Source organism: Peromyscus maniculatus, chromosome 7 (genome assembly GCF_049852395.1).
Source record: "Peromyscus maniculatus bairdii isolate BWxNUB_F1_BW_parent chromosome 7, HU_Pman_BW_mat_3.1, whole genome shotgun sequence".
NCBI lineage: Eukaryota > Metazoa > Chordata > Mammalia > Rodentia > Cricetidae > Peromyscus > Peromyscus maniculatus.
In genome coordinates this window covers 35,766,248-35,793,142 of record NC_134858.1, presented here as the reverse complement: position 1 = coordinate 35,793,142, position 26,895 = coordinate 35,766,248, and the positions used below count along the sequence as shown (strand labels likewise).

Here is a 26,895-nt window from a genome sequence, read left to right as displayed (position 1 = left end):
GATATTTTCCCAATAATAAAAACTAAAAGGAAATTTATAATAAAATCATCTGTACGAACAAAAAATTCCAATATTCTACAAATGATCAGATTTAAAAAAAAATAGATAAAAGAGGTGGTTTTGATTAAAGCCATAGAAATACTCATTGACAAAACTATACTGATAAACATTTGAATTTAGTCAAAGCCTCCTCCTGCTAAAGGTTTTTCTCAGGGCGACTTTAACATCCTTGTTTCTCAAGCTATAAATTAAGGGGTTCATCATCGGAACCACAATGGTATAAAAGACAGAAGATATTTTTCCCTGATCCATAGATCCAGGTGAGGAGGGTTGAAGATACATAAATGCACAAGATCCAAAGAACAGAGAAACAGCAAGAATGTGGGAGCTGCATGTGCTAAAGGCTTTGGCTATGCCTGCAGTGGATCTCATTTGAAGGATGTTAGAAAGGATGAAGCCATAAGAGGTAAAGATAATGACACTGGGCACAATGATATCTTTCCCACCTACAATAAGAATCTCTATCTCATTGACGTAAGTGCTGGTGCAGGAGAGCTGCAGCAAAGGGAAAAGGTCACAGAAATAGTGGTTGATGGTGTTCCTGTCACAGAAAGTCAGTCTTAGGATGCATCCAGTGTGGATCATGGCACCAGAAAATCCCATTAAGTATGAACCAAGCATAAGATAGGAACATACCTTGGGGGACATAGTAACATTATACAAGAGTGGATTACAGATAGCCACATAACGGTCATAGGCCATTGATGTCAGAACACAACATTCACAAATGGCAAAAAAACAGAAGAAATACAGCTGGGTCATGCATCCCATGTAGGAGATAACATTCTTCCTTACTAAGAAGTTCATCAGCATTTTGGGTGTAATTACAGAGGAATAACAGAGGTCAATGCAGGACAAGTTTAAAAGGAAAAAGTACATGGGAGTATGGAGGTGAGAATTCAACACAATTAAAATGATCAAAGCTGCATTCCCCAGTGCTGTGGTTGTATATATTAGCAGAAAGAGTAAGAACAGGGGTAACTGGAGATCAGGGTCATTTGTTAATCCCTGTAGAATGAATTCAGTCACCAAAGAACCATTTTCCAAACCCATTCTTCTTTAAGATAATCTGTAAACACACAAAAAATATTGTGACATTATAAGACCACAAAAAATTACAGCCACAGATTCTATTACATTTGTGAAGCACATGATAGGAATGCCTATATAGTTGAGTTCACAGAAATTACTGTTCATTCTATCAGGATGTAGAGTGATATTTCCCCAACTAGAACATTAAAAGCTAAATAGAGTAAATTAATCACTAGAAATCTAAAAGTCTGTGGTCATTGCTGTGACTTGTTATGATGACTACTCAGATATCCAAGTAAGAGGAGGCAGAACAAGTAGAGAATTCCAATCCCTCATCTCATCATGTTACCATTGCTTCCATGGAGAACCTGTTGCAACCTAGAGCTAACCTCAACCAGATATAACTGTGGTGGCATCAGGACTACCAAGATTTTTTCAAATACAGACTTAGTTTAGATTTAGTCAGAGTCTAGGAATGATTATATTCTCATGCTTACTATCAGAAAAAAATATTAATCTAGAAAGATTTGAGATGGTCAAGGTGAAACTTATTGACTGTGATATTGTAATACTTGTGTCTCTTGAAACTTTCAAAACTTTGTACTGTCTTTTCAAGGATTCTCTTTTGGGAATTTCATTGAGTCTTAGAATTGCATAATATGAAATGAAGAGGCACTCATGAGATCCTTGGAATTCAATGTCAAGCACTTCACAAGACCAAAGACAAGGCACTAAATGGAAACGCTATGTCTTCTCTTCAGTTACATTCATGAAGAGAGATTATACATGGCTGAGTCCATAGGATTAGAAATCAAGCAGTGCATGATAAATTGATGAATTGCAACATAATTCAAATGAGAAACATAGTTAAGTCTGTAGATACAATTTTCAGCAAGTTAAAATAATTAAGAATGGGTGCATGCTTAAATTTTCTACAAATAAAAGAACATTTTACATTATAATTACCACTATCTCTATATACATTCAAAACTCAAACAGCAAGCTTATATAGGGAAAATACATGTTGAATAATCTCCATTTAAGAGAACTTTACAATTAATAAATGTTTCAAAGCAATTCTAAAATGTACCTTTATTGAGGAGGATCTTAAAAGTGTCATTGCAGGCAGTTATCTGTCGAGTTGAAAATGAAAACTTGATTCAGATTGATTTTGTCAACCTGGATCACACTCAGGATGATCATTGTCAACATATTTAAAACATGGTAAAATTTGGGAAGAAGCTTCCAGCCACAAACATTTCAATTCCAGGTGCACAATAAAGCTTAAAGTGTGATTAATAGAAATTCCTTTACAATGTACCTGTGACCGTGAGGGTGGGTTCTATAGTTAAAGGGCATAGAATCTAGTGTGGCCTTTAGCCAAGATAGCATAGAGGTCAGCAAGCTATAAAATACATATAACATCCTCCCTAACAATCGTTTCTATTAACTGAAAGAGAGAAAAGAGTCTGGGATAAACAATTCTGGCTACTGTGTGTGGTCTGCCTCTATAGAAAAAGGTAGATGAGTTCTGCCTCCACAAATAGCCAAAGGTTCACCCAGTCATTAACAATATCCAATGACAGCCTATCAAAAAGAATACAATTATTTTAACTCCTCTACTGTGGAGAGGGCCCTGGATGTTTAAGATTTATTTCTAGATTTCCTAGTAATTTGTGATGCAAGAACCATCACACAATTTATCATTTATAGATGCTGCAGATATATCAATGATGATGTTAAGGAAAAATGAGGATACCAGCATAAAGAAATTTCAACTTACCTCATTATGAGAGAAAAGCTTTTATGTCATCCTTTTCTGCTTGTTGTTTTATAGGAATCTGTCAATCTCTGGGGGTTTCAAACCTTCAATTCTAAAAGGACACAGCACAAAATTAATTTTCATATACCCTGAAATCACCATTAATCTGTTATAATTTATCAAGTACCCCTTAATCATTTGAGGTGCTATCTTTTTATCACACCTAACCCCAAATAAGACATCAGAAATTTTGCATACTTCACTAGCATGATATACTTGGCTATGACAAGGTAAAGGCTTTCTCAATCTCTTCTCAAAGGCACAGACACAGATATAAAAAAGACATGAGATGATGGTGTTCACACGCTAGACCAGGATGTGTCTTTTGTTCCTTAGAGACTTGGCATTTAAGAAATGCATGCACTTCTCTGTAGGGACTGTACTTCTGTGCTCGAGCCAACATTGAACCTCACCTCCCAACAACCTTCATATCTTAAGGGAAATCTATTGTGCAGCTTCCTTTTCTCATTGTTCCTCCATCCTTAATGGTGGCTTCCGCAGATGCTATTCCCAATATTCCTTATTAATTTATCAATTTTTACCATGGAATGCACCAAAGTATCTAAGGTACTATTACCTATCCTGAGAATTCCCCAAGTCACTTTACAAAAATAATTTTTTTGTTGTTGTGTTTTGTCTTCAGTGCTCAAGATCAGAAAGTCATTGATGCCAAGTGTGAGCTCTTCCATTGAGAAAAATCCATAGACACCCAAGTCATGTTTAAAATTTCGCATCATCACCAAGTCATTTCAATACTTACTGAGAATATGTGCTTGAGTTTCCAGTTTAGTTCTTACATGTAGCACTTTATTGATGAGTTTAACAACATCTATACACATATTACAAAAAGTATGGAACGAAGCTATTTAAATAATTTGTGAATTTTCACATAACAGGAAGTATAAAAAGATCATATCTTCAGTTGTGTTGTCGTGGTAATAAAAGAAAAAATCATAAAACTAGTTACAATAAATCCCTGCATAATGGAAAATAGTGAAATGTCAGCTATGAATATAAATTCTATTGGCTTTATGAAGGAGTCATTTCTTGATTTATTTATCATTCTTTTAAAATATCCCATGTCAAATCTATTTTTTCAACTCAAAGCAAAGATTAGCTTATTCCTTTCCCAGAGATTATTAGACACAAGAGGGTATCTTTGGAATGAGGTAGATTACAGATATTTATTGGAACATGCATGGATGCCTATTGGTGAATGAATAAATGAGGTGAAGTGGTATTTATGAACACATTGAGCTTATTAAACTTCAGTAATAATGAACACTGTGTAATTAATATATGTCACAGCAAAGACAAAGTCTGTGAATTGTTACTGGAGTTAGGCATGGTGGTGTATGCCTATAACATCCTTACTTGGGAGGCTGTGATGAGAGGATGAGGAGTTCAAATTGTTTTTGACTACCTAACTTGAGGCCAATATAAGCTACATAATATCTTTTCTCAAAATATTTTAAAAGATAAAAAACACAACGAAAAGAACAAGAGACATACTGATGCCACCAAAACTAGTTATCCACAAGTAAATAAATAGAATTATTTCCTTACTTCCTATCCTGTAAAAAAACAAAAACAAAAAAAACAAGATGAATTGTATCAAAGATCTAAATTAAACACTTGAAAGCTTGAAGGTAATAGACAAATATGAGGGGAAACCCAAGACAGACACGGTCTCTAACAGGTATTTTTATTTTTTGAAATCATAATTACATTGTAAACCTCTTCCCTTTCCTCTTTCTGAACCCATTCATAAACTTCTCCATGCTTTCTTTCAAATTCAAGTTCTCCCTTTATATATCGGTCTTTAATCACATAGACAATGAAAATAAAAACTGACCAATGGGTTTGAATCAAATAAATGCTTCTCTATAGCAAGAGAAATACTTATAAAGAATAGGGGAGGTATGTTTGACAGCTTTCCTTCAACAGGAGATGAGTATTTGGAGTATCTTATATGTCAATTATGTCTTAGCCATTCTGACAGATGTACAGCCACTTTGGAAATCAGTATGGCCACTTCACAGATAATTGGGAATTAATTGACCTCAAGATCCAATGATACTACTCTTCAGCATATACCCAAGGGATGTTCAATCATACCACAGAACACTTATCAACTATGTTCATATCAACAATATTCATAATAGCCAGAACCTGGAAACAACCTAGATGCTCCTCAACTGGAGAATGCATAAAGAAAATGTGGTACATATACATAATGGAGTATTACTCAGCTGTAAAAACAATGACATCAAGAAATTTGTAGGCAAGTGGGTGGAACTAGAAAATATTATCTTTAGTGAGGTAACCCAGACTCAGAAAGACAAACATGAGTACTCACTCATAAGTGGATGTAAAGTGAAGATTACAACCCACAGCTCCAGAGAAGATAGGAAACAAGGAGGACCCTAAGAGGAGTGCATGGATTGCCCTGGGGAGGAGAAATAGATGAGATCTCCATGAGTAAACTAGGGATGAGGGGAGGGAAATAGAAAGGAGGGGATGGGGGATGAGAACATAGGGAAACAGGATGGTTGAGCTGGGGGAGGAAAGGACTGGGAGAGCAATGAAAGAGATAACTGGATAGACGGAGACATTATGGGTTAAGGGAGAAAAAGGTCATTGACAAATATGAGGGGAAACCCAAGACAGACATGGACTCTAACAGGTATTTTTATTTTTTGAAATCATAATTACATTGTAAACCTCTTCCCTTTCCTCTTTCTGAACCCATTCATAAACTTCTCCATGTTTTCTTTCAAATTCAAGTTCTCCCTTTATATATAGGTCTTTAATTACATAGACAATGAAAATAAAAACTGACCAATAGGTTTGAATCAAATAAATGCTTTATTTTCTTGGTGCTAGGAAAATTCCCAGGAATCCATAAGAATAACCCCAGATTAAACTTCTAGCAATAGTGGAGAGGGTGCTGAACTGGCCTTTCCCGGTAATCAGATTGGTGAATAACTGTCATCATAGAGCCTTCATCCAGTAAATGATGGAAACACATGCAGAGATCCATAACCAAGCACCAGGCTGAGCTCCAGGTATCCAGTCAAAGATAAGGGAGAGGGGTTATATGAGCAAAAGGGGTCAAGATTATGATGGAGAAATCTACAGAGACAACTGAATCAAGCTCATAAGAACTCATAGACTTTTTAAACTGAAACTGTGGAAACTACATGGGACCAGACTAAGCCATCTACATACGGGAGACAGTTATATAGCTTGATCTGTTTGAGGGACCCTGGCAGTGGGATCAGGATCTATCCATGGTGGATGAGTTGGCTTTTGGAGCCCACAATCTATGGTGGGACACTTTGTTCAGCCTTGATGAAGGGGGCGGGGGGCTTGAGCCTTCCTCAATTGAATGTACCAGGATTACCTTTTGGAGGAGGGCATGGAGCATAGATGGGTGTGGAGAGGGAGGAGAGAGGAAGGAAGGATGAAAAGGGGACGGTTCATATGTAAAATGAATTAAACATTTTTTAAATAAAAAAGAAATAAACTATGTTAATCACCAAAAGAAGTGAAAATGGCTAACATAAACACACACACACACACACACACACACACACTTCAACACCTATATTCTTAATGAAATCCAAATCCAATCTACATGATCTTCCAATTCATCTAACTCCCAATGGATATCATTAAGAAAAATAAATAACAAACAACAGCAATATTGTTATCAAATTAACACATCTAAACTGCTGCAGGAAAGGTAACTATGGAAATTAGAACAGTGATTATTCAAAAATAATTTTTTTAAAGAGCAACCACATTACTGGCTATTAAATAACTAAGGCAATCAGCCCTACCATATAACATTTATAGAGACACACCCATGATTGTTACAGCACTATTCACAATAATAAATTCTGGAATTAGCATAGGATCTCATCAATGGGTAAAGGGCTAAAATGTAATATATATGAATGATGGGGGATTATTTAGCTAAAAGAATAAAGACATCATCTCTTTATATAAAGATGCATGTTAGCAGATATAAGCAAGAAACAGAAGAAAAGATACTGAAAGTTTTGTATCATATGTGGGATAAAATGATACAAAGATGCCAGGGATGTACTGAAAATAATGAGGAGAAAAATATGTGGATATTTAAAGGAGGTACTGTTAACAAACTACTAAACATGAGTTCATTCAGATGTTACAATGAAACACGTTCCTGTATAATTAGTCTACATTAATGATAAGATTTAAGGATTACAAGTTCACTTAAACATCTAAAATAAAAGGTTTAAGATAGCAAAGTACATTTTCAAGGAAGATGACTGTCTCTGGAAAGTACCTGCAGGGTGTGTGTATATATATGCTTATGTTGCCTTTTGTGTCTCTTCAAACAAAATAATTCTATCTTATCTAATTCACTGATAGTAACTAAAAGAATAATAAATTTACATGGAATAGCAACACCCTAAAAAGTTTACCAACAACACTCTGCAGTGCTTAAAACATGCCCCATATAAACTTGCTGTGTTCTCAGGGAAGCAGTACCTTAGTCGATTCAGGAAAACATGTTAGCCAAAGAAACCATATGTAGAGGAAAATCCAAAGACTATCCCAAGCACACTGAGCTCTTCTATGAGAAGAGAACATTTTGAATAAAATCACAAGAATCTGTGCCCTGAAGAAATGCCTCAGTAGTTAAGAGTTCTTGATGCTCCCACAGAGAATTAGGGCTCCATTCCTAGTACCCACATCATGGTTCACCACTATCTGTAACTCCAGTTTCAGGACATCTAACATCCTCTCTGACCTCTGAAGACAATTCAGGAACATGATACACATGCCTACATGCAAATAAAACTCTCATACATGTGAAAAAAAGTAATAAGTCTTTTTTAAAATTTTATGTAAGAGATTTTCTAGTCATTTTAAAATGCCAAAATTTGATTAATTGAGTCATCAGAAGGTCAAATGGTCACTTCAAAGTAAGAGGAAATTCAAAACATCTAAAATCAAACAAACAAGCAAAAATTTTACTTTGAACAAACATCCAAACACTTAAAATTGATTGAGCTGTAGACAAAAAAAAAAAACTAAAATAAAAATTGTTTATATCATTAAAGCTATCATACAACATAAGCAAATTGTCACTTGATATCAGATTATGAATTTTCTGGTAAAATATTTAGCCATTTCTCTCAGACAAAAATTTATTGTTGCATTGCTAGGGGAAGTATTTTGTCACCGTTTATTGTGTATTAAATAGTACTTTCAAATTATTCTTGTCTCTCATCTTAGTCAGGAGTTTCCAATTTCTTAAATTCCACATACTGTTATGCCAAGATCACGACCCCAAAGAGACCACTGAAGACCGTGGATGTCCAGAATGCAACAGCAAGGTTTATTCTATAGACACAAGTCTAAACAGGGAACTCGTTCCTACACCCAGTACAGTGAGGCAGGGAGGGGTTGCTCTTTGTTTGTGAAGCCAGCTATTTAAAGGCAAAAACCACAAGCCCTTCAGGGAGGTTGGGGAGGAGGGTAGGGGATTTTTCATGGGTGCAACTCGGATTGGTTTATTTTTATTTTTGAAGATTTCTGTCCTCTTTTAATTGGGTAAGGGTATGTAACCTTTGAATTTACTGATTGGGGCTTACAATTATCATTTGGGGGGAGTCTAGGACAAGTCCCAGGCTTTGTCCTTGAGCTGCCATGGGGGTTGGCTGGCCTACCACATACTGACTGTAGGGGCTGGCTCAGTGGTCCAGCCTCTGTCTTTGAACTGCCATGGTAGCTGGCTGGCCTAGCACGTATTGACTGTGGGGGATGGCTCAATGGTCTAGGCTCTGTCCTTGACTCATGCATATAATTCTAAGTTGGTGAGGGGTCCCAGACAGTAAACATCTGGCTGAACTTTGAGCAGTCAGAGTACGTGCAGAAAGGGAGCTACTGCAAGGACTAGGTCTTTTCTTCATGGCCCTCCCAGAAACTGCTTGCTCAAGTCTCAGGAAACTGAAATTGAGGCCTGATCTCTGAGAGAAGACTGAGCAGACTGTTATGGCATCTGCTTGGTCCTTTCAATACCACTAATACATAAAACCAATCAAAGACAAGGGTGATTTAGTTGTATATAAGCAGTACTGATCTGTATATTTTTTTCTTTATAATTTCATTTATTTGTGAACATAATTTGCATTTCGTTTAGGTCTGGTGAAATTTTATCTAGCTTCTTTTATTTGAAATTACCTTTTATCTCCATTCTTGAAGACTATTTTGCTAGATTTACATTTAGGAGAGGGGAAGGTTGGAGGAAGACTGGGGAGAAGTGGGAGGAGGGAAGAGAGGGGAATCTGTGGTTAGTATGTAAAAATGAATAAAAAAAATTCTTAAAAGAAAATATTAAAACTAGAAGATGATGGACGACCATTAAAGCAGTCATTAGACTTTTCCTCTTTTTTTTGTAAATTCTTCATATTAAATAGTATTAGTCAGTATAGCAATCATAAAATTCCCATATTCCTAAATATTTCTAGGACCCACTATAAAAGAGAAGAGAAAAGAAGATGACATACCACTCGCCCATGCTTTTACTTCGCAAATTTCTTCCTTCCTTGAGTTTCAACTATGAATCATTGTTGTAACTGCTGCGGTTGTACTAGCTCTATTTCAACATAAAAATGAGTCCACATTTTCAGTCATTCTCCATGTGCTGGGAGACTATATTCATCAGGGATTAAAAGTTCTGCCAAAGCTTTATGAAGAGCGGAGGGAAAGTGCACTCACTAAGGCTCTGAGCTGTATGTACATAATACTTAGATTCCTCATAAATTCTTCAGTTTTATCTTCAAAAAGTAAATATAACACACCTAATACGAGAAAGTCAAATTCATATTACTTACAGCTACAACGTATGTTGTATTCAATAGCCATTTAATAAAAACACATGGATCAAGAAGCACTGAGATTTCCAAGGGACACAGTGATGCCCAAAAAAGGATAAAACACAATCTGATTCACATTTTATTACATAGATAAAGGATAGCCATCTTGTCACAGAATACATGGACAATGCAATATTACTTCATATGACCACTGACAGATCATTTGTTATTTTTAAGATACGTCCCATAATGATAGAGATTTAATCACTTACTATTACCTTAGCTAAAATGCTCAAAGAAGAGTTTGCCAATTATATAAAAATCAAAGGAAATTTATATTAAACAAAATATTCTAATATCCTACCAATGATCAGGTTAAAAATAGACCAAAATGTGTTTTTGTTTAATGATGCAGAAATTCTTAATAACATAGGTACAGGGATGAACATATTAATTTTTGATCAAAACAACCTCCTGATAAAGGTTTTTCTCAGGGCAACTTTAACATCCTTGTTCCTCAAGCTATAGATTAATGGGTTCATCATAGGAACCAATATGGTATAAAAAATGGAAGATCTTTTTCCCTGATCCATAGACTCAACTGAAGAGGGCTGAAGATACATAAATGCGCCCGAACCAAAGAACAGAGAAACAGCAATTATGTGAGAGCTGCAGGTGCTAAAGGCTTTAGATCTGCCCTCAGTGGATCTCATTTGAAAAATGGTAGAGAGGATGAATCCATAAGAGGTAAAGATAATAACACTGGGCACAATGATATCTATCCCACCTACAATAATAATCTCTATCTCATTGGCAAAAGTGTTGGTGCAGGAGAGTTGCAACAAAGGAAGCAGATCACAGAAATAGTGGTTGATGGTGTTTCTGTCACAAAAGGTCAATCTAAGCATCCATCCAGTGTGGATCATGGCACCAGAAAATCCCATTATGTATGAACCAAGCATAAGATAGGAACACATCTTGGGAGACATTGCAGTGTTATACAAGAGTGTGTTACAGATAGCCACATAACGGTCATAGGCCATTGATGTTAGAACACAGCATTCACTGACAGCAAAAAAACAGAAGAAATATAGCTGGGTCATACATCCCACGTAGGAGATAACATTCTTCCTTACTAAGAAGTTCATCAGCATTTTGGGTGTAATAACAGAGGAATAACAGAGATCAATGAAGGACAAGTTTAAAAGGAAAAAGTACATGGGGGTATGAAGGTGAGAATTTAGCACAATTAAAGTTATCAAAGCTGCATTCCCCAGTGCTGTGGTTGTATATATTAGCAGAAAGAGTAAGAACAGGGGTAACTGGAGATCAGGGTCATTTGTCAATCCCTGTAGAATGAATTCAGTCACCAAAGAACCGTTTTCTAGACCCATTCTTCTTTAAGATAATCTGTAAACACACAAAAAATATTGTGACATTATAAGACCACAAAAAAATTCTGCCACAGCTTCTAACACACTTGTGAAGTACCTGGTGGAAATTCCTTACGTCTACCTATTTGAGTTCATGGAATTTGCTATCGACATGTAGAGTAATATTTTCCTATGTTCATGCATAAAGCTAAATGGAATAAAGTCAAAGACCCACAGTCTAAAATGCCATGACCACTGCTGTCATTTGAAAGCAGGACTGCTCAGATGTCCAAATAAGAGGTGGCAGGACAAGTATGGGTTCCTCATCGCTCATATTCATCTTGTCATTGTTTCAGCCCTGGGCAGATATACGGAGAACCTGTGGCAATCTGGATTTACCCCATCCAAATACAACTGTGGTGGCATCAGGACCACCTACATTGTTTCAAATATAAACTTTAGATTTTCCAGAGTTTAGGATAGTTAGACCTGTGCTTGCTATGGGAAAGCATTATTCTAGAAGGATTTGAGAGACATCCTTCAATAAATATGTAACCTACTGAATGTAACACTGTGTCCCTTTCCTCTACTGAATTTCTCAACACTCCATGCTGCCCTTCCCAGAATATTCCCCTGGGAATTTTTTTTATTCTTAGAATTACATAATATAATATGAAAGAAATTTCATGAGGTTCTTGTACTTTGATGTGAAGCTACTTCACAAGGCAAATGCCCAAGACACTGAAGGGAAACAGTGAATTACCTTTCCTATGTGGGAAATATAAAACAGTTACATTCATCAACAGAGGGTAGAGGATTCATGGCTGGGGCTCATAGGATTAAAAATCAAGTTCTACTGGCGAAATCACAAAATGATTCAAATGAGAATCATAGTTAAGTCTGGATATCTAATTTCAACAAATTATTGAAGTTAAGAATGATGTGTGCTTTGATTTTCTAACAAAAAAATTAAATTATCACTACCTGTGTATGCATTCCTATGTAGGACGAAGACATGAATAAACTCCATTTTGGAGAACTTTACAACTAAAAAATGGGTCAAAATAATTAATCATCTTTGCCATTTTAGATATTGTATCTAAACATGTTAAAGAAAAACCAAAACACCAGCATAAAGAAATTTCAACTTACCTCATCATGTAAGAAATGGTTTTATTTCATTCCTTTGCCCTTTCTGTGTGACAGGGCTCTATAAATCTCTGAGGGTTTCAATCCTTTGTTTCTAAGAGGACACAATACAAAGTTATTTTTCTTATACCATGAAATCTCCATTAATTTGTCTTAATTTATCAAATACCCCTTAATCACTTAAAGTGGTATCTTTTTTTTTTTTATCACACTTACCACCAGATCTGACACCAGAAATTTTGCATACTTCACTAGCATTATATACTTGGTTATGAACAAGGTAGAGGCTTTCTCATTCTCCTCTCAGGGCACAGACACAGATATAAAAAAGACATGAGATGATGGTGTTCACATGCTAGACCAGGATGTGTCTTTTGTTCCTTAGAGACTTGGCATTTAAGAAATGCATGCACTTCTCTGTAGGGACTGTACTTCTGTGCTTGAGCCAACATTGAACCCCACCTCCCAATAACCTTCATATCTTAAGGGAAATCTATTGTGCAGCTTCCTTTTCTCATTGTTCCTCCATCCTTAATGGTGGCTTCCACGGATTCTATTCCCTGGATTCCTCATTATCTTATTATTTTTTAACCATGGAATACACTAAAATATCTAAGGTATTATTTATCATAAGAGTTCCCCAAATCACATTACAAAAATAATTTATTGTTGCTGTGTTTTGTCTTCAGTGCCCAAGATGAATTTCAGGAAGTCCTTGATACCAAGCACAAGTTTTTCAATTGAGCAACATCCCTAGACCTCCCAAGTCATGTTTAAATATTACATCATTGCTAAGTCATTTCAATACTTACATGACATTTCTGCTTTACTTTCCAATTTGTTCTTACATTGTAGCACTTTATAGATGAGTTCAACAATATTTAAACACATTTTAGAATAAGTATGGAATGCACAAAGTTACTGATACAAGCTATTTAACTAATGTATGCATTTTCATAAAATAGAATTATAAAAAGATCATGTCTTCAATTGAATCATTGTGGTGATTAAATAGAAAAAATTCATAAAACTAGTTACAATAAATCATAGTGAAATGTTAGCTATGAATATAAATCCTATTGGCTTTATGAAGGGGTCATTTCTAATTTATTTATCATTAGTATAAAATATCCTATGTCAAATGTATTTTTCATCTCAAAGCAAAAGTTAGCTCATTCATTTCCCGGAGATTATTAGTCATAGGAGGGTTTAATTGAAGGAGCTTAGACTACAGCTACTTACCGAACTGGGATTAGTTATTAGGGAATGAATATGTTATGCACATTTTAACACCTGTGAGTTGCCAAATACATTGTCCAGTTTCATTCTGTCACTCTCCATTCCTACTTTGCTTTATTTATTCATTTATTTATTTTTGTTCCCAAAGCAAATGTGGTCAAATATCAGTACAATTAGACCAGTTAATGGTCTTCCATGTCTTCTCAATTGTATAATATACTAAGTCAAACTTATTAAACATTGTGTCTATTCCTCTGTGGTAGACTACAAATGAAACAGTGGGAAGTCTGAACCAGGAAGATTAAGAGTTAAAATGTCTTTGGACTCTATTCAGCAAGCTTCAGGAAAATACTTGGGTGCAATCAAGTTCTTGTCTCAAAAAACATAAAGGCAGAAAAGAAAAAAAAACACAACAAAAATAGGAATTGAACCAAAAGTTTAAATTAAATTGGGAATTGCAAACTTGCCCTTGTTTTTATAAAAATAAGGCATAAAGCTTTGTGGGCAATGATGAGTGTTTTATTATTTTAAAATTTCTTTTAGAGAATAATAATTTTAAGTAAATTATAAAAAAATTTATTTGTGGAGCCTAAAAGTACAGGTCAACGGTACAGGTCTTGGCTAGCATACACAAGACTCTGTGTATTTGTCCATCACTGACAATAAAAAAAGGATGTCCACCGATATGAAACTCACAGGTTCTGATGTAGTCCCTATGCAAAATCAAGGTGACTTTAATAAGGTAAATCACCTTTTTCTAAAGTAGAACATACATATAACATTTAATTTTTTAAAAAAATAACATTTTATATAGGGCAAAGCTCAAAGACATTGACATATCTACGATAACAGAGGTCATAAATCCTGTTCATGAATGCCAATGAACTATAAGAATTAATGTTCAAAATGTAAATGAAATTTGGAAAGTATCATGAACAAAATGAGTTTGACAAATAGAAACAAACAAATAAAATAACAACAACAATCCAAAACATTAAGAGAAACCAGATAGCAGATTAGAAGCACACAACCCTTTTCAGCCTAAGTAGACTGGAATTATGGCTTCCTAGTGAGGCAGGTATCTAGGTGTTTTTTTTTTAAACAAAAAAAAAACAAAAACAGAGTCTTAGAAACTTAGCTTTGAAGTTTGGAAAAACCAGAGACTTGGTGTAGCAGTTAGCCTAAGCCTCTGTTTTGCAAGAAATGGCTAGTCTAGCCTGATTCATGGGAATTCAGAGTCTGAACCAACAGCCAGCGAGCCTGCATGGCACTGACCTTCTGCATATATATGACAGTTGTGTAGCTTGCTCTATTTGTGTGACTCCTGGCAATGGAAGCATGGCTGTCCCGGGTCTTCTTGGTGGTTCTTGAGAACCTATTTCTCATGCTGGATTGCCTTGCAAGCCTGGATAGAAGGGGAGGTACTTGGGCTTATGGCAGCTTGATATGTCATGTTTTGCTGATGCCCACAGGAGCACTGTCCCTTTCTGACTGAACACAGAAGAAGGATGGAGGGGAGATGATGGAGAGGGTGGAAGGAGAGAAGGGAGGGGAGATAGTGTTTGGGAAGTAAAATAAATAAAGAAATTTTAAAAAATAACCAGAGACTTAGAAAGCCTTTGATTCTGGTCATTAGAACAGAGGATGTGAAAGAGTACATTATCACTGAGCCCAAGTTTTCCTGGCTGTAAGGTGGAGGGGAGGGTTATTAAAAAGGGAAAATGTGGTTGGTGTCACTAGGGAAAATGGACAAGGAAACATGCAAAATAAAAATGCTGACTGAAATTAACTAATTTGGGAGCTGTATGTTAGGCTACTACTTGAGAAGAAGTACTCTGCCTTTCTCAATATGAAAGCCTGCTTTAACAAGAAGCCATTGTGTGAAAGATGTGCCTAAGGTATCTGCTTTGAGAAACAAGTATATTATAGACTTTTCTTTTCTTTTGTTAATTTTATTTTACAATACTATTCAGTTCTACATAATAGCCACAGATTCCCTTGTTCTCTCAATTCCTGCCCCCTCCCCTTCCCCCAGCCCACGCCCCATTCCCACCTCCTCCAGATCAAGGTCTCACCCGAGGACTGGGATCAACCTGATAGACTCAGTCCAGGCAGGTCCAGTCCCCTCCTCCCAGATTAAGCCAAGCGTCCCTGCATAAATCCCAGCTAACTGATGCAACTAGCCCAGGACCTGGTACCACTGCCTAGATGCCTCCCAAACAGATCAAGCCAATCAACTGCCTCACCTATTCAGAAGGCCTGATCCAGTTGGGGGCCCCTCAACCTTTGGTTCATAGTTCATGTGTTTCCATTCGTTTGGTTATTTGTCCCTGTGCTTTATCCAACCTTGTTTTCAACAATTCTCGCTCATATAAACCCTCCTCTTTCTCACTAATTAGAGTCCCAGTGCTCTACCCAGGGCCTAGCCATGGAGGTCTGCATCCAGATTCCTCAGTCCTTGGATGGGGTTTCTGGCCCAACTATTAGGGTGTTTGGCCATCCCATCACCAGAGTAGGTCAGTCCCGGCTGTCTCTCGACCATTGCCAGCAGTCTTTTGTGGGGGTATCTTTGTGGATTTCTGTGGGCCTCTTTAGCCAACACAATTCTTCACAGACTTGGAAAGAATAATACTCAACTTCATATGGAAAAACAAAAAACCCAGGATAGCCAAAAGAATCCTGTACAATAAAACAACCTCTGGAGGCATCACAATCCCTGACTTCAAGCTCTACTATAGAGCTACAGCAATAAAAACAGCTTGGTATTGGCATAAAAACTGACATGTAGACCAATGGAATCGAATTGAAGACCTTGACATTAACCCACACACCTATGAACATATAATTTTTGACAAAGAAGCCAAAAGAGTACAATGGAAAAAAGAAAGCATCTTCAACAAATGGTGCTGGCATAACTGGATATCAACATGTAGAAGACTGCATATAGATCCATATTTGTCACCGTGCACAAAACTTAAGTCCAAGTGAATCAAGGACCTCAACACAATCCAGCTACTCTGAACCTGGTAGAAGAGAAAGTAGGAAGTAGTCTTGAACACATTGGCATAGGAGATCACTTCCTAAATATAACACCAGTAGCACAGACACTAAGAGAAACAATCAATCAATGGGACCCCTTGAAACTGAGAAGCTTTTGTAGAGCAAAGGATACAGTCAACAAGGCAAAGCAACAGCCTACAGAATGGGAAAAGATCTTCACCAAACCCACATCTGACAGAGGCCTGATATCCAGAATATATAAGGAACTCAAGAAATTAGACATCAAAACGACCAAGAGTCCAATTGAGAAATGGGCTTTAGAACTAAACAGAGAATTCTCAACAGAGGAAACTCAAATGGCTGAAAGACATTTAAGGAATTGCTCAACATCCCTAACAATCAGGGAAATGCAAATCAAAACAACTCTGAGATACCACCTTACGCCTGTCAGAGTGGCTAAGATCAAAAACACTGAAGACACTTTATGCTGGAGAGGATATTATAGACTTTTCTTACTTTTGGAATTTACAGAAAAAGTTACTATACCATTTTGATAGTGTCTACTTTGTGGTCAAGTGTGGCTCTGGCAGATTTAACTGAGTAAAGATCATGAAGAATCTGTAAAAATGTGGTGGATGTCACTAGGGAAAATGGACAGGGAAACATGCAAAAATAAAAATGCTGACTGAACTTAACTAATTTGGGAGCTGTATTTCAGGCTACTACTTCAGAAGAAGTACTCTGCCTTTCTCAATATGAAAGCCTGCTTTAACAAGAAGCCATTGTGTGTAAGATGTTCCTGAGGTATCTGCTTTGAGAAATAAGTATATAATAGACTTTTCTTACTTTTGGAATTTACAGAAAAAGTTACTATACCATTTTGATAGCATCTACTTTGTGGTCAAGTGTGGCTCTGGCAGATTTTTTTTTTTTTTTTTTTTGAGACAGGGTTTCTCTCTGTAGCTTTGCGCCTTTCCTGGAACTCACTTGGTAGCCCAGGCTGGCCTCAAACTCACAGAGATCCGCATGCCTCTGCCTCCCGAGTGCTGGGATTAAAGGCGTGTACCACCTAGGCTCTGGCAGATTTTAACTGAATAAAGATTATGAAAAATCTGTCAAATGAGACTGGTTTCAGAAGCAGGTTATCCTCAGAGCAAGATCTGATATACATGAGCCAACCAATGAGTTCTGAGTTCAGTTGAGCAACCTTGACTCAATAAAAAAATCAAAGAAAGATCACAGCAATGAAGATGCCAGACATTAATTCAAGCTTCCACATACAAATATACATGTGTACATGTGCATTCACATGCACCTACACTATACATACACACATGCAATGCCCATGTAATTTTAATTGGCATTGAAAATTTAAGTCATGATAAATTCTTCTGGTGAAATTCTGTAAAATATTTTCTTTAAGCCTCATAGTAATCATGAGTCAAACATAAATACATTATTTTTTTAAAAAACACAACTATTTGTAACTCCAGTTTTAGGGGTTTTCTCTCCTCAATTGAGGGCACAACCATATACAAATACACACATATATAAATAATGTTTAAATCTTTATTCTAAAAAATCAAATGATCTCAGATCATGCCATCCTATATAAAAGCACTTACAAACATCTCTGTAAAACTTGTAGAACTGATAACTCCTTTCAAAGAAGTAACTGCATAAAAACTTATCATCCCAAAGTAATATTCTTTTCTATATACAAATAAGAAACTTAATTACCAATAAAAAATTAGGAAAATTTGCCATTCATATCAACTTCAGAAATGTCTAAGAATAAACCCAAGTGAAGACCTGAGGACTCTACATTCCCCATTCATATCAACTTTAGAATTGCCTAGAAATAAAACTAAGTGTGGACATGAGGACCCTATAATTGGGACTTTAAATTTATGGATAAAATACTAGAGGATGGGAAGACTAATGCTCTGCTCATGGATTAGAAGAATTAATATCATCAAAATGGCTATATTACCAATAAAGATATGCAAATTCATTATAAGTATTATAAAATCTCAATAATATTTTCACAGAAATAGAAAATCCCTAAAAGTAGTATTGAAACATGAAAGACTAAATATCCAATGAAAAACCTAAAAAGATAGTGCTGTGGGATAATGCTCCTATAAATTGATTTAATAAAATCAGTACCCAAGCAGGAAGTATAGGTGGGGTAAGAGGATGAGGAAAACTGTGGGAAGAGGAAGACTGATTCAGAAGATGCCAGTCTGCCATTCAGGGAGCAGCATGCAATGGCACACAGGTAAAGCCATGGAACATGTGGTAACATATAGATTAACAGAAATGGGCTGAATTTAAGTGTCAGTTGTAAGAGCTAGTCAGTTGTAAGCCTGAGGTAATGACTGATCAGTTTTAATTAATATAAGCCTCTGTGTATTTACATGGGTCTGAGTGGATGCAGACTGGGTGGGACACAGGAAAAATTACAGCTATAGATAACACCCAACATGGGGCAAGAGTGTCCACCTAAAACCTGAGAAAGCTTAAGAGGAGATTATAAATGTAGCTAAGAGCACCTTCTTAGTTCATGTTGCTTATGGTGGGCCTCAGTACAATTATGTGTCCCCTGGATGTGGTGGGTTCATGACATGCAGGATAGAGCTATAGCATGGCAGGTTATTGCTGAGTTACACTGAGGTTTCGGCAAGCCATGCAACATGGTGCAAGGTAGATATAGCTTTTACTACTACTGAAAAAAATTTAAAAAAAGAAGAAGCTTCTCGGCTACACACTGCTAGATGGAAGTATAGACCCACTGCCTCCCAGAGTCAGCAGACAGCGAGGCTCCCAGAGCTACTGCTGAGTTATCTCCACTATGTTAAAAAAACTGAGATGGGTAGGGTCAGCAGCCAAGGCTGCTGCTTCAGTACTAACAACTGCAGTTTAAAACAATAGATTCACAATAAGAAAGATCCAGTGGAATATGACTTTAAATGGTTTACAATGTATGTAAACATGTATGTATGCTTGAAAAAAAGAAAAATTAAATGTAGACAACTATATCAAAAAGAGTTTTAAAAAATAAAGTCTTTAAAGAGTCAGTAAGGGTAATCTAAAAAATAAGCCATGTAAAGTTGGATATTACACAGAGAGTCTAGATTATATTGTCTTGGGATTTTTAACTGCAGAGAGACATTTGATTGTAAAAGCTGCTGATATATATATATATATATATATATATATATATATATATATATATATTTATATATTCTTTAAAATTTAATATATATATATATTATCTTGATTTTCAAATCTATGTCTAAAGATACGTTGCTTTGGAAAAGTGGTTCTGCTTTTGTTTCCACAGAAGATAAGAACCTGTGGAATGCTTTCAGACTAATATGGTTTGACCAGCCAAGAACCCCTGAAAGGTCTCTAATGACACCATGGCCCAAATCATCCAACATCCAAAATCAGCTTCAAGGCAAATAGCTCAGAGAATACAACCTCATAAACTACTACAGTCAGGACTGGACCATAAATCCTAAAATTTTCTTAATGTTCCCATAAGATTATCAGTGCCCTCTATCAGCAGGAAGTAGCCTAAAAATCTCTACCCACATTCCCCCAAAATGGAATGTTTGATTTTGTTTTGGTTATTGGTTACAAATTGTTATTGGTAATAGTCAATCTCTTTCTAAAAGAAAAAAAGGGGATATGATATAAAAATATAATATAAATGTTTTACATTGGTATAGATTTTAGTTTATTGATACAAATTTAAAGTTAATTTTGTTATACTGTATGTATATTTCTACTCTTGTTTAAAATATTTTGTTTAAGCAACTCATTTAAAATTGTAATGTATTGTTGAGAAATACAGATTAATAATAAGTCATCTATGATAATCAAACTTATAGTCATGTTAAGTTTTCTAAGTATACATAGATATATTTCAATTAGATTGATAATCTTCAAACACTTCCAAGACCTGCAGTGTAGCTGGAGTTTCCTCTCTGGGTCCCACCAAGCTCCAGCAGTCCAACAGCCCACTTATAAAATAAACACACAGATGCTTATATTATTTAAACTGTTTGGCCTAATGGCTCAGGCTTCTAGCTAACTAATTCTTACATCTTAAATTCATCCATTTCTATAAATCTATACCTTGCCACGTGGCTTGTGGCTTACCAGAATCTTCACATGCTGCTTGTCATGGCAGCAGCCGGCAGTGTCTCTCTCCACCTTCCTGTTCTCTCAGTTCTCCTCTCTGTTATTGCCGCCAATATTTCCTCCCTGGCCACTGGCCAATCAGTGTTTTATTTATTGACCAATCAGAGCAACACATTTGACATACAGACCAGTCCACAGCACTTCCCCTTTTCTTTTTTTTTAAAAGGAAAGTTTTAACTTTTACACATCTCCAAAGCCAGCTTGGTATATTCAGGAATTTGGGCATAGCTTCTGCTACTACTTCCTGCTGGAGTGGGGCTCTGTATCTTATGGGGACACGAAGAAAATTTTAGGATTATGGAGTAGTCCATGAGGGTGTATCATCTGAACCTGTTGCCTTGAAATGGTTCTGGATGTTGGAACATCTGGGACTTGGTGTCATCGGAGACCTTTCAGGTGGTCTTGGCTGGTCAAACCTGATGTATCTTAATCTGGAACAAATCCATAGCCTCTGGCTTTCTGTGGAAACAAAAACAGAGTCTCCTTTCCAAAGCAACATATCCTTACATCCAAAGTTTGAAGTCAATGTACCTTTAAAGTATATATTTTGGCATAACTCAACAGCTTTTACAATCAAATGTTTTTTCTTCAGTTTCGAATATCAAAGAGAACATAATCCTGATTCTCTGTGTGGTAGCCATCTTAAAGTGGCTTATTTTTTATATTACCTCGAGCCTTTTGCTTTAAACTGCAGTATTCTAAAACTGAAACTTCGCTGTGACTGCTGGCTCCGCCCACTTCAGCTTCCCAACATGGCAGTGGTACATTTTCTGCCAGCTCTGGGAGCCATCAACTTTCAGAAATAGTGGGTCTATGCTTCTATTAAAGCAGCATGCACACCAGTAACTCGCCATAGTAGATAGTAGCTCAAACACGCAGGATGCCGCTAACTTGAAAGAGACAATTAGGAACTGTTTTTATCTCCGTTTTAGAATCTCTTTACTCAGATTTTAGGTGGAAACTCTTGCCAACACGTTGGGCGCTATTTGTAGCTGGAGTTTTCTCTCTGGGTCCCACCAAGCCCCAGCAGTCCAAAAGCCCACTTATAAAATAAACACAAAGATGCTTATATTATTTAAACTGTTTGGCCTAATGGCTCAGGCTTCTAGCCATCTAGTTCTTACATCTTTTTTTTTTTTTTTTTGGTTTTTCGAGACAGGGTTTCTCTGTGTAGCTTTGCGCCTTTCCTGGAGCTCACTTGGTAGCCCAGGCTGGCCTCGAACTCACAGAGATCCGCCTGGCTCTGCCTCCCGAGTGCTGGGATTAAAGGCGTGCGCCACCAACGCCGGGCTAGTTCTTACATCTTAAATTAACCCATTTCTATAACTCTATACCATGCCACGTGGCTCATGGCTTACGAGAATCTTCACATGCTGCTTGTCATGGTAGTGGCTGATAGTGTCTCTCTCCACCTTCCTGTTCTCTCAGTTCTCTTCTCTGTTTGATGCGCCTATACTTCCTGTCTGGCCACTGACCAATCAGTGTTTTATTTATTGACCAATCAGAGCAACACATTTGACATACAGACCATCCCACAGCACTACAAAATACAGCATTTAAAATGTTTTAAAAACTTAGACTTTCTGGACAGTGAGAATCATCTGCTCATGGCTGCACCTATTTATTTCAAAGAGAAAGATGGGCATTGAAGACACTCCATAGGTAGTTTATCTTCTTCTTCTTGTCAAAAATAGCCATTTGGGCAAGAAACTGTTCTTCCCTGGACTGTTTGACAAAATGTTGTATTGACTAAATAGGCAGGACTCATGGGAAGGTGAACACTCATTTTCAAGGTGAGATGGTCCTTTAGGTTCCTACTTTGAAGCAGAAACTGCCAGACATTCTACAGGACACAGGGAAAACACCTGAGAAACTGTAGGCCTGCATGCCCCAACATTGCAGAAGAACTTTGGGTGACTGTCCAGGCAGCCAGCTGTCTCTTAACAGCAGGTATGACTCAGAAAATGCACTCAAAAAACAATTGTCCCTACAAGCTATTATGTAATTTATAATAGTATTGTCTATAATACATACAATTCCACAATTTGTTGCTCCATCAGCATTCCATAGATGAAATAATCAAGAAGGCAGCAGCTCACAGTTCTCAGTGTCACACAGTCCACAGTCGAGTTGTCTGAATGTGGTCTGGGCCTTCCTGAAGCAGCATCTTATGTCCGAAGAAGACATAGAAACTGAGAGCAAGAGTCATGACACAAGGAGGAGAATGAGCAGTAGAGGGATAAATGTAGTCTTTTGTAAGGATTCCATGTCCATGCGAATGAACCCAGTTCTGCACGAGCCCGCCAGTGTGACCAGGACAACAACTGCCCTGAACTGAACTTTTCTTAAAGGCACTCACATAGTACTTTACACTGGCGATTACATTTGGAAAGGTTTTTGAAGGGAGAGACTTAAACACGGAGAAACCAGTGTTATTTGCTTTTACCATCAAGGAATACTTGAAAATTTAAACATTTAAAAGCTGTTATCACATAACAGCACCCAAAACCCAATCCTCAGGAATATCTCAAAAAGATATTGTCAGATCTTTTGTTGTCTATTCAAAATTGTTTCATGACATCATATTTAAAGCTTATTAATTTATTTGTATATCTTTTTTGTTATTTGCATGTGTGTACAAGTGTGTGCGTGCGTGCCTTTAATCTAATCACCGAGTTCCTGGTAAAAGAGATACATTATCTGAAGCAGCAAGCTGAATGGTGCCAAAGGAAGTAACCTGATGTTGAACTCTAGTGAGCTTAAGGATCTGCCCATCTCTAACCGTCCAGTCCTGGCATTAGAAATGTCTTCCATCACACTTAGCTTTTTCGGGGAGGGGGTTTAGTCAGGTTCTCAGGCCTATAAGCCCCCTGCCAATGGCATTCCCTCTCCAACCTCATCTTCAGTTTAAAGTGACCAAGCAACAGGACATTTGCAGCATACTTTTAGTGTATGGAGAACATGGATTTTGAATTCTGAATATTAGAGATATTTAGAAGAGCAAAAAGGAAAGAAATTGTTAGTACCTTAAAATTCAATATGAAGGTTCTATTGACCTCGCATCTTGGCTTTTTGTGACTGGAAGTAATTTGAAGTTTTATGTTTAAAATGTCCTTTTTTTTTTTAAAAGAAAATGGTGATACCTTCCACTTTAGTGGTTGAGTCATTTCAAGGGTTCTTTCCAGGTCATTAATAGTCTCATTTGAACACACACACACACACACACACACACACACACACCACACAAAACTAAAACAACTAAAGGAAAAACAGCTAAATATTTTAAGTTTGTCTTTACAAAATAAATACATAATTACTGACAGAAAAAGAAATTTAAGTGCATTGTATCATAGCTGTGATGTGGGTTATATTTAATAGCCAATGGTGAAAGAATGTGATCATGAAGGACTGTTGTATCAAAATGACATATGGTCATCTAAGAAAGGAAGACAGGAGCAGAGACAGACTATTTGACTCACAACAAAAAAAAATAACAAATAAGAACTGCACTGCTAGAAGATATGAGGGCATTTGTTACTTATGTAATCTCTTTTAGGGCTTGTTAGAACCATCAGTGCTTTTGAGAATGTAGCAATGAAAGGGGAAAGTTATTTACTTACTGCTGTTCTCAAATTGCTAAAATGCTGAAGGAAAATAGTTTCCCAATGGTGGAGAACAAAGAAAACCTACAGAAAATAAAACAATTTACAAATTCTCCTCTCCATGGTAGGAAAAAACAAAACAATACAATGAGGAATGTAGGAAAATATATTGACCAATACACACTAACTCTTGGTGGTATTCCTATGGTAAAAAGATATCAAGTTCTGACTAAAACTTTCTTTTGGTTAGAGTTTTATTCAGAGCAATTTTAACATCTTTGTTCCTAAGGCTGTAGATTAATGGGTTCATCATGGGGACCACAATATTATAAAAGACAGAAGATATTTTTCCCTGATCCATAGACCCAGCTGAGGAGGGTTTTAAGTACATAAATGCACATGATCCAAAGAACAGAGTAACAGCAATTATATGGGAGCTACAAGTGCTGAAGGCTTTGGACCTGCCTTCAGTAGAATTTATTTTGAGAATGTTGGAAAGGATGAAACCATAAGAGGTAAAGATGATGACTGTGGGCACAATGATGTCTTTTCCTGCTACAATGAACAGCTCTATCTCATTGACGTAAGTGCTGGTGCAGGAGAGCTGCAGTAAAGGGAGGAGGTCACAGAAATAGTGGTTGATGGTGTTCCCATCACAGAAGGTCAGTCTCAAGACACAACCAGTGTGGATCATGGCACCAGAAAACCCCATCAAATATGAACCAAGCATTAGATAGGAACATACCTTTGGAGACATAACAATGTTATATAAGAGTGGATTACAAATGGCCACGTAGCGATCATAGGCCATTGCTGTCAATACATAACACTCAGAAATGACAAAAAAACAAAAGAAATAGAATTGGGTCATACATCCCTCATAAGAAATAACATTCTTCTTTAGTGTGAAATTCATTAGCATTTTGGGTGTTATAACTGAACAATAGCAAAGGTCAATGCAGGACAAATTAAATAGGAAAAAGTACATGGGGGTGTGAAGGTGAGAATTCAGCACAATTAGCATGATCAAAGCCAAATTTCCCAAGGTTGTTATCATGTACATCACAAGAAAGAGGAGGAACATGGGTATTTGAAGGTCAGGCTGGTCTATTAACCCCACCAAGATGAATTCAGTAACCAAGGAAGCATTTTCTAAAGCCATTCTTCTGTAAGGAAATCTGTAGGAACACAAACAACAAAGATGAAATCAGGTTACATAAAAGAACACACCATCAATATTTCTCCTACATAAGTGAGGTGTCTAGTAGAACTGACTGAAATTGATCATTCTGAAACCAAAGAGCCACCTTGGATGGTACCACATTACTCAGTGTCATCATCTTGCCCATATCAGTCTTTAAACACTAAATGAGTTATAAAGCAACAACAATGTATACAAGTTGACTGTAGTACTGTCATACCCAATATGACTATTAGAAAAACTAACAGAGAAGAGAGAAGCAAGATGTGTGAAAACAAATTGTCCTTTCTTTTTTTTTTACTATTGTTTCCCTGACTCAGGCTCTGCCTTAGGCTAGAAGAGGCTATAGCAACATGGTACTGAACTTCGTGTAAACTGACCCCTGTAGAATTGGAAAAATAAACAAAAGAACCTCATTTCTTAGGTTCAGGAGGAGCTAATGTAGTGAACACTGCATCCACTCTTGTAGTTTAAAGGGGACCATCAGGTGTTGATGGCTTAACTTCTTAGAAGGAAACCAATGGTTTATCAATTAAACTTCAAAATATAGCAAGCCTCAACAGGCCAATAACTAGAGAATTGCCTATTCTCTAGTTAAATGTGAAAAGCTTTTTCTTATTGTAAAGTACTTTTATGGTATAGCTGAGTCTCTCTCTCTCTCTCCCTTTTTCTCTCTGTCTCTGCCTCTCTGTCTCTGTCTCTGTCTCTGTCTCTGTCTCTCTCTCTCTCTCTCTGTGTGTGTGTGTGTGAGTGTGTATGTGTGTGTGTTTGTGCCCATGTGCATGAATGTATTTTCCAAGCATCTGATTCATACCAAAATAAAGAGAACAGACCAAATTGAAAGGAGAATGGCTTCTGGGAGGTTATCGTGAATGACATTTCTAGTAGTAATCTCCAGATGGATTATCTCTGTCAAGCAAGTAGGGACCATGCTAATTAGGGCCATCCAAACAAGGACCCTCATGATCTTGGGGTCAGGGACTGGGGTTAGGCTGAAGTTCCTTGAAGTCTGCTGCAGCAATCCTGATGTTAAGTGTTTGGGATTCCCAGACCTTTCTTGTAAAAAACTTCCCTAGAAGGGACTACCTTCATTTTGTCATCTCTTATTTATGGCTCCCTCTCTGGTTTAGATACCAGCCTGTCACAACAAAATCCATAAATTCAGAAGTGAGATAAATCTGTTGAAATAGAACTTGTTACTTAAGACACCACAAGCAGTTCCAGTTTTTGTCCAGAAACATTTTCTGCCCAGTTTGCAGGACATTTTTTTGGTTAAATTTTACGACTGCACAAATTTGGGAAAGGAAGATCTTGGATGCTTGATTTTAGC

The 26,895-nt window shown here is 36.8% G+C and overlaps 3 protein-coding genes across 4 annotated transcripts; all 3 read right to left on the bottom strand.

Moving 5' to 3' along the window:
- Positions 1–180: 180 nt before the first annotated feature.
- Positions 181–3,344, bottom strand: LOC143274110 (olfactory receptor 8B3-like). The gene is made up of 2 exons (XM_076575569.1): positions 3,328–3,344; positions 181–1,114 (listed from the first exon to the last, which is right to left on the bottom strand). The coding sequence occupies exons 1-2, from the start codon at positions 3,342–3,344 to the stop codon at positions 181–183; spliced, it is 951 nt and encodes a 316-aa protein (XP_076431684.1).
- Positions 3,345–10,250: 6,906 nt separating this feature from the next.
- LOC143274109 (olfactory receptor 8B8-like) lies at positions 10,251–12,790 on the bottom strand. Of its 2 annotated transcripts, none has more exons than XM_076575568.1 (2): positions 12,774–12,790; positions 10,251–11,184 (listed from the first exon to the last, which is right to left on the bottom strand). In XM_076575568.1, the coding sequence occupies exons 1-2, from the start codon at positions 12,788–12,790 to the stop codon at positions 10,251–10,253; spliced, it is 951 nt and encodes a 316-aa protein (XP_076431683.1). The 2 variants fall into 2 exon arrangements, with proteins under 2 accessions (XP_076431683.1, XP_076431682.1); XM_076575567.1 differs by lacking the exon at positions 12,774–12,790 and adding an exon at positions 11,305–11,318 and having other exon boundaries at positions 10,251–11,187.
- An 11,803-nt stretch (positions 12,791–24,593) lies between these two features.
- LOC102905373 (olfactory receptor 8B8-like) lies at positions 24,594–25,783 on the bottom strand. The gene is made up of 2 exons (XM_042282109.2): positions 25,770–25,783; positions 24,594–25,530 (listed from the first exon to the last, which is right to left on the bottom strand). Exons 1-2 carry the CDS (start codon positions 25,781–25,783, stop codon positions 24,594–24,596), a joined length of 951 nt encoding a protein of 316 aa, XP_042138043.2.
- Positions 25,784–26,895: the final 1,112 nt, after the last annotated feature.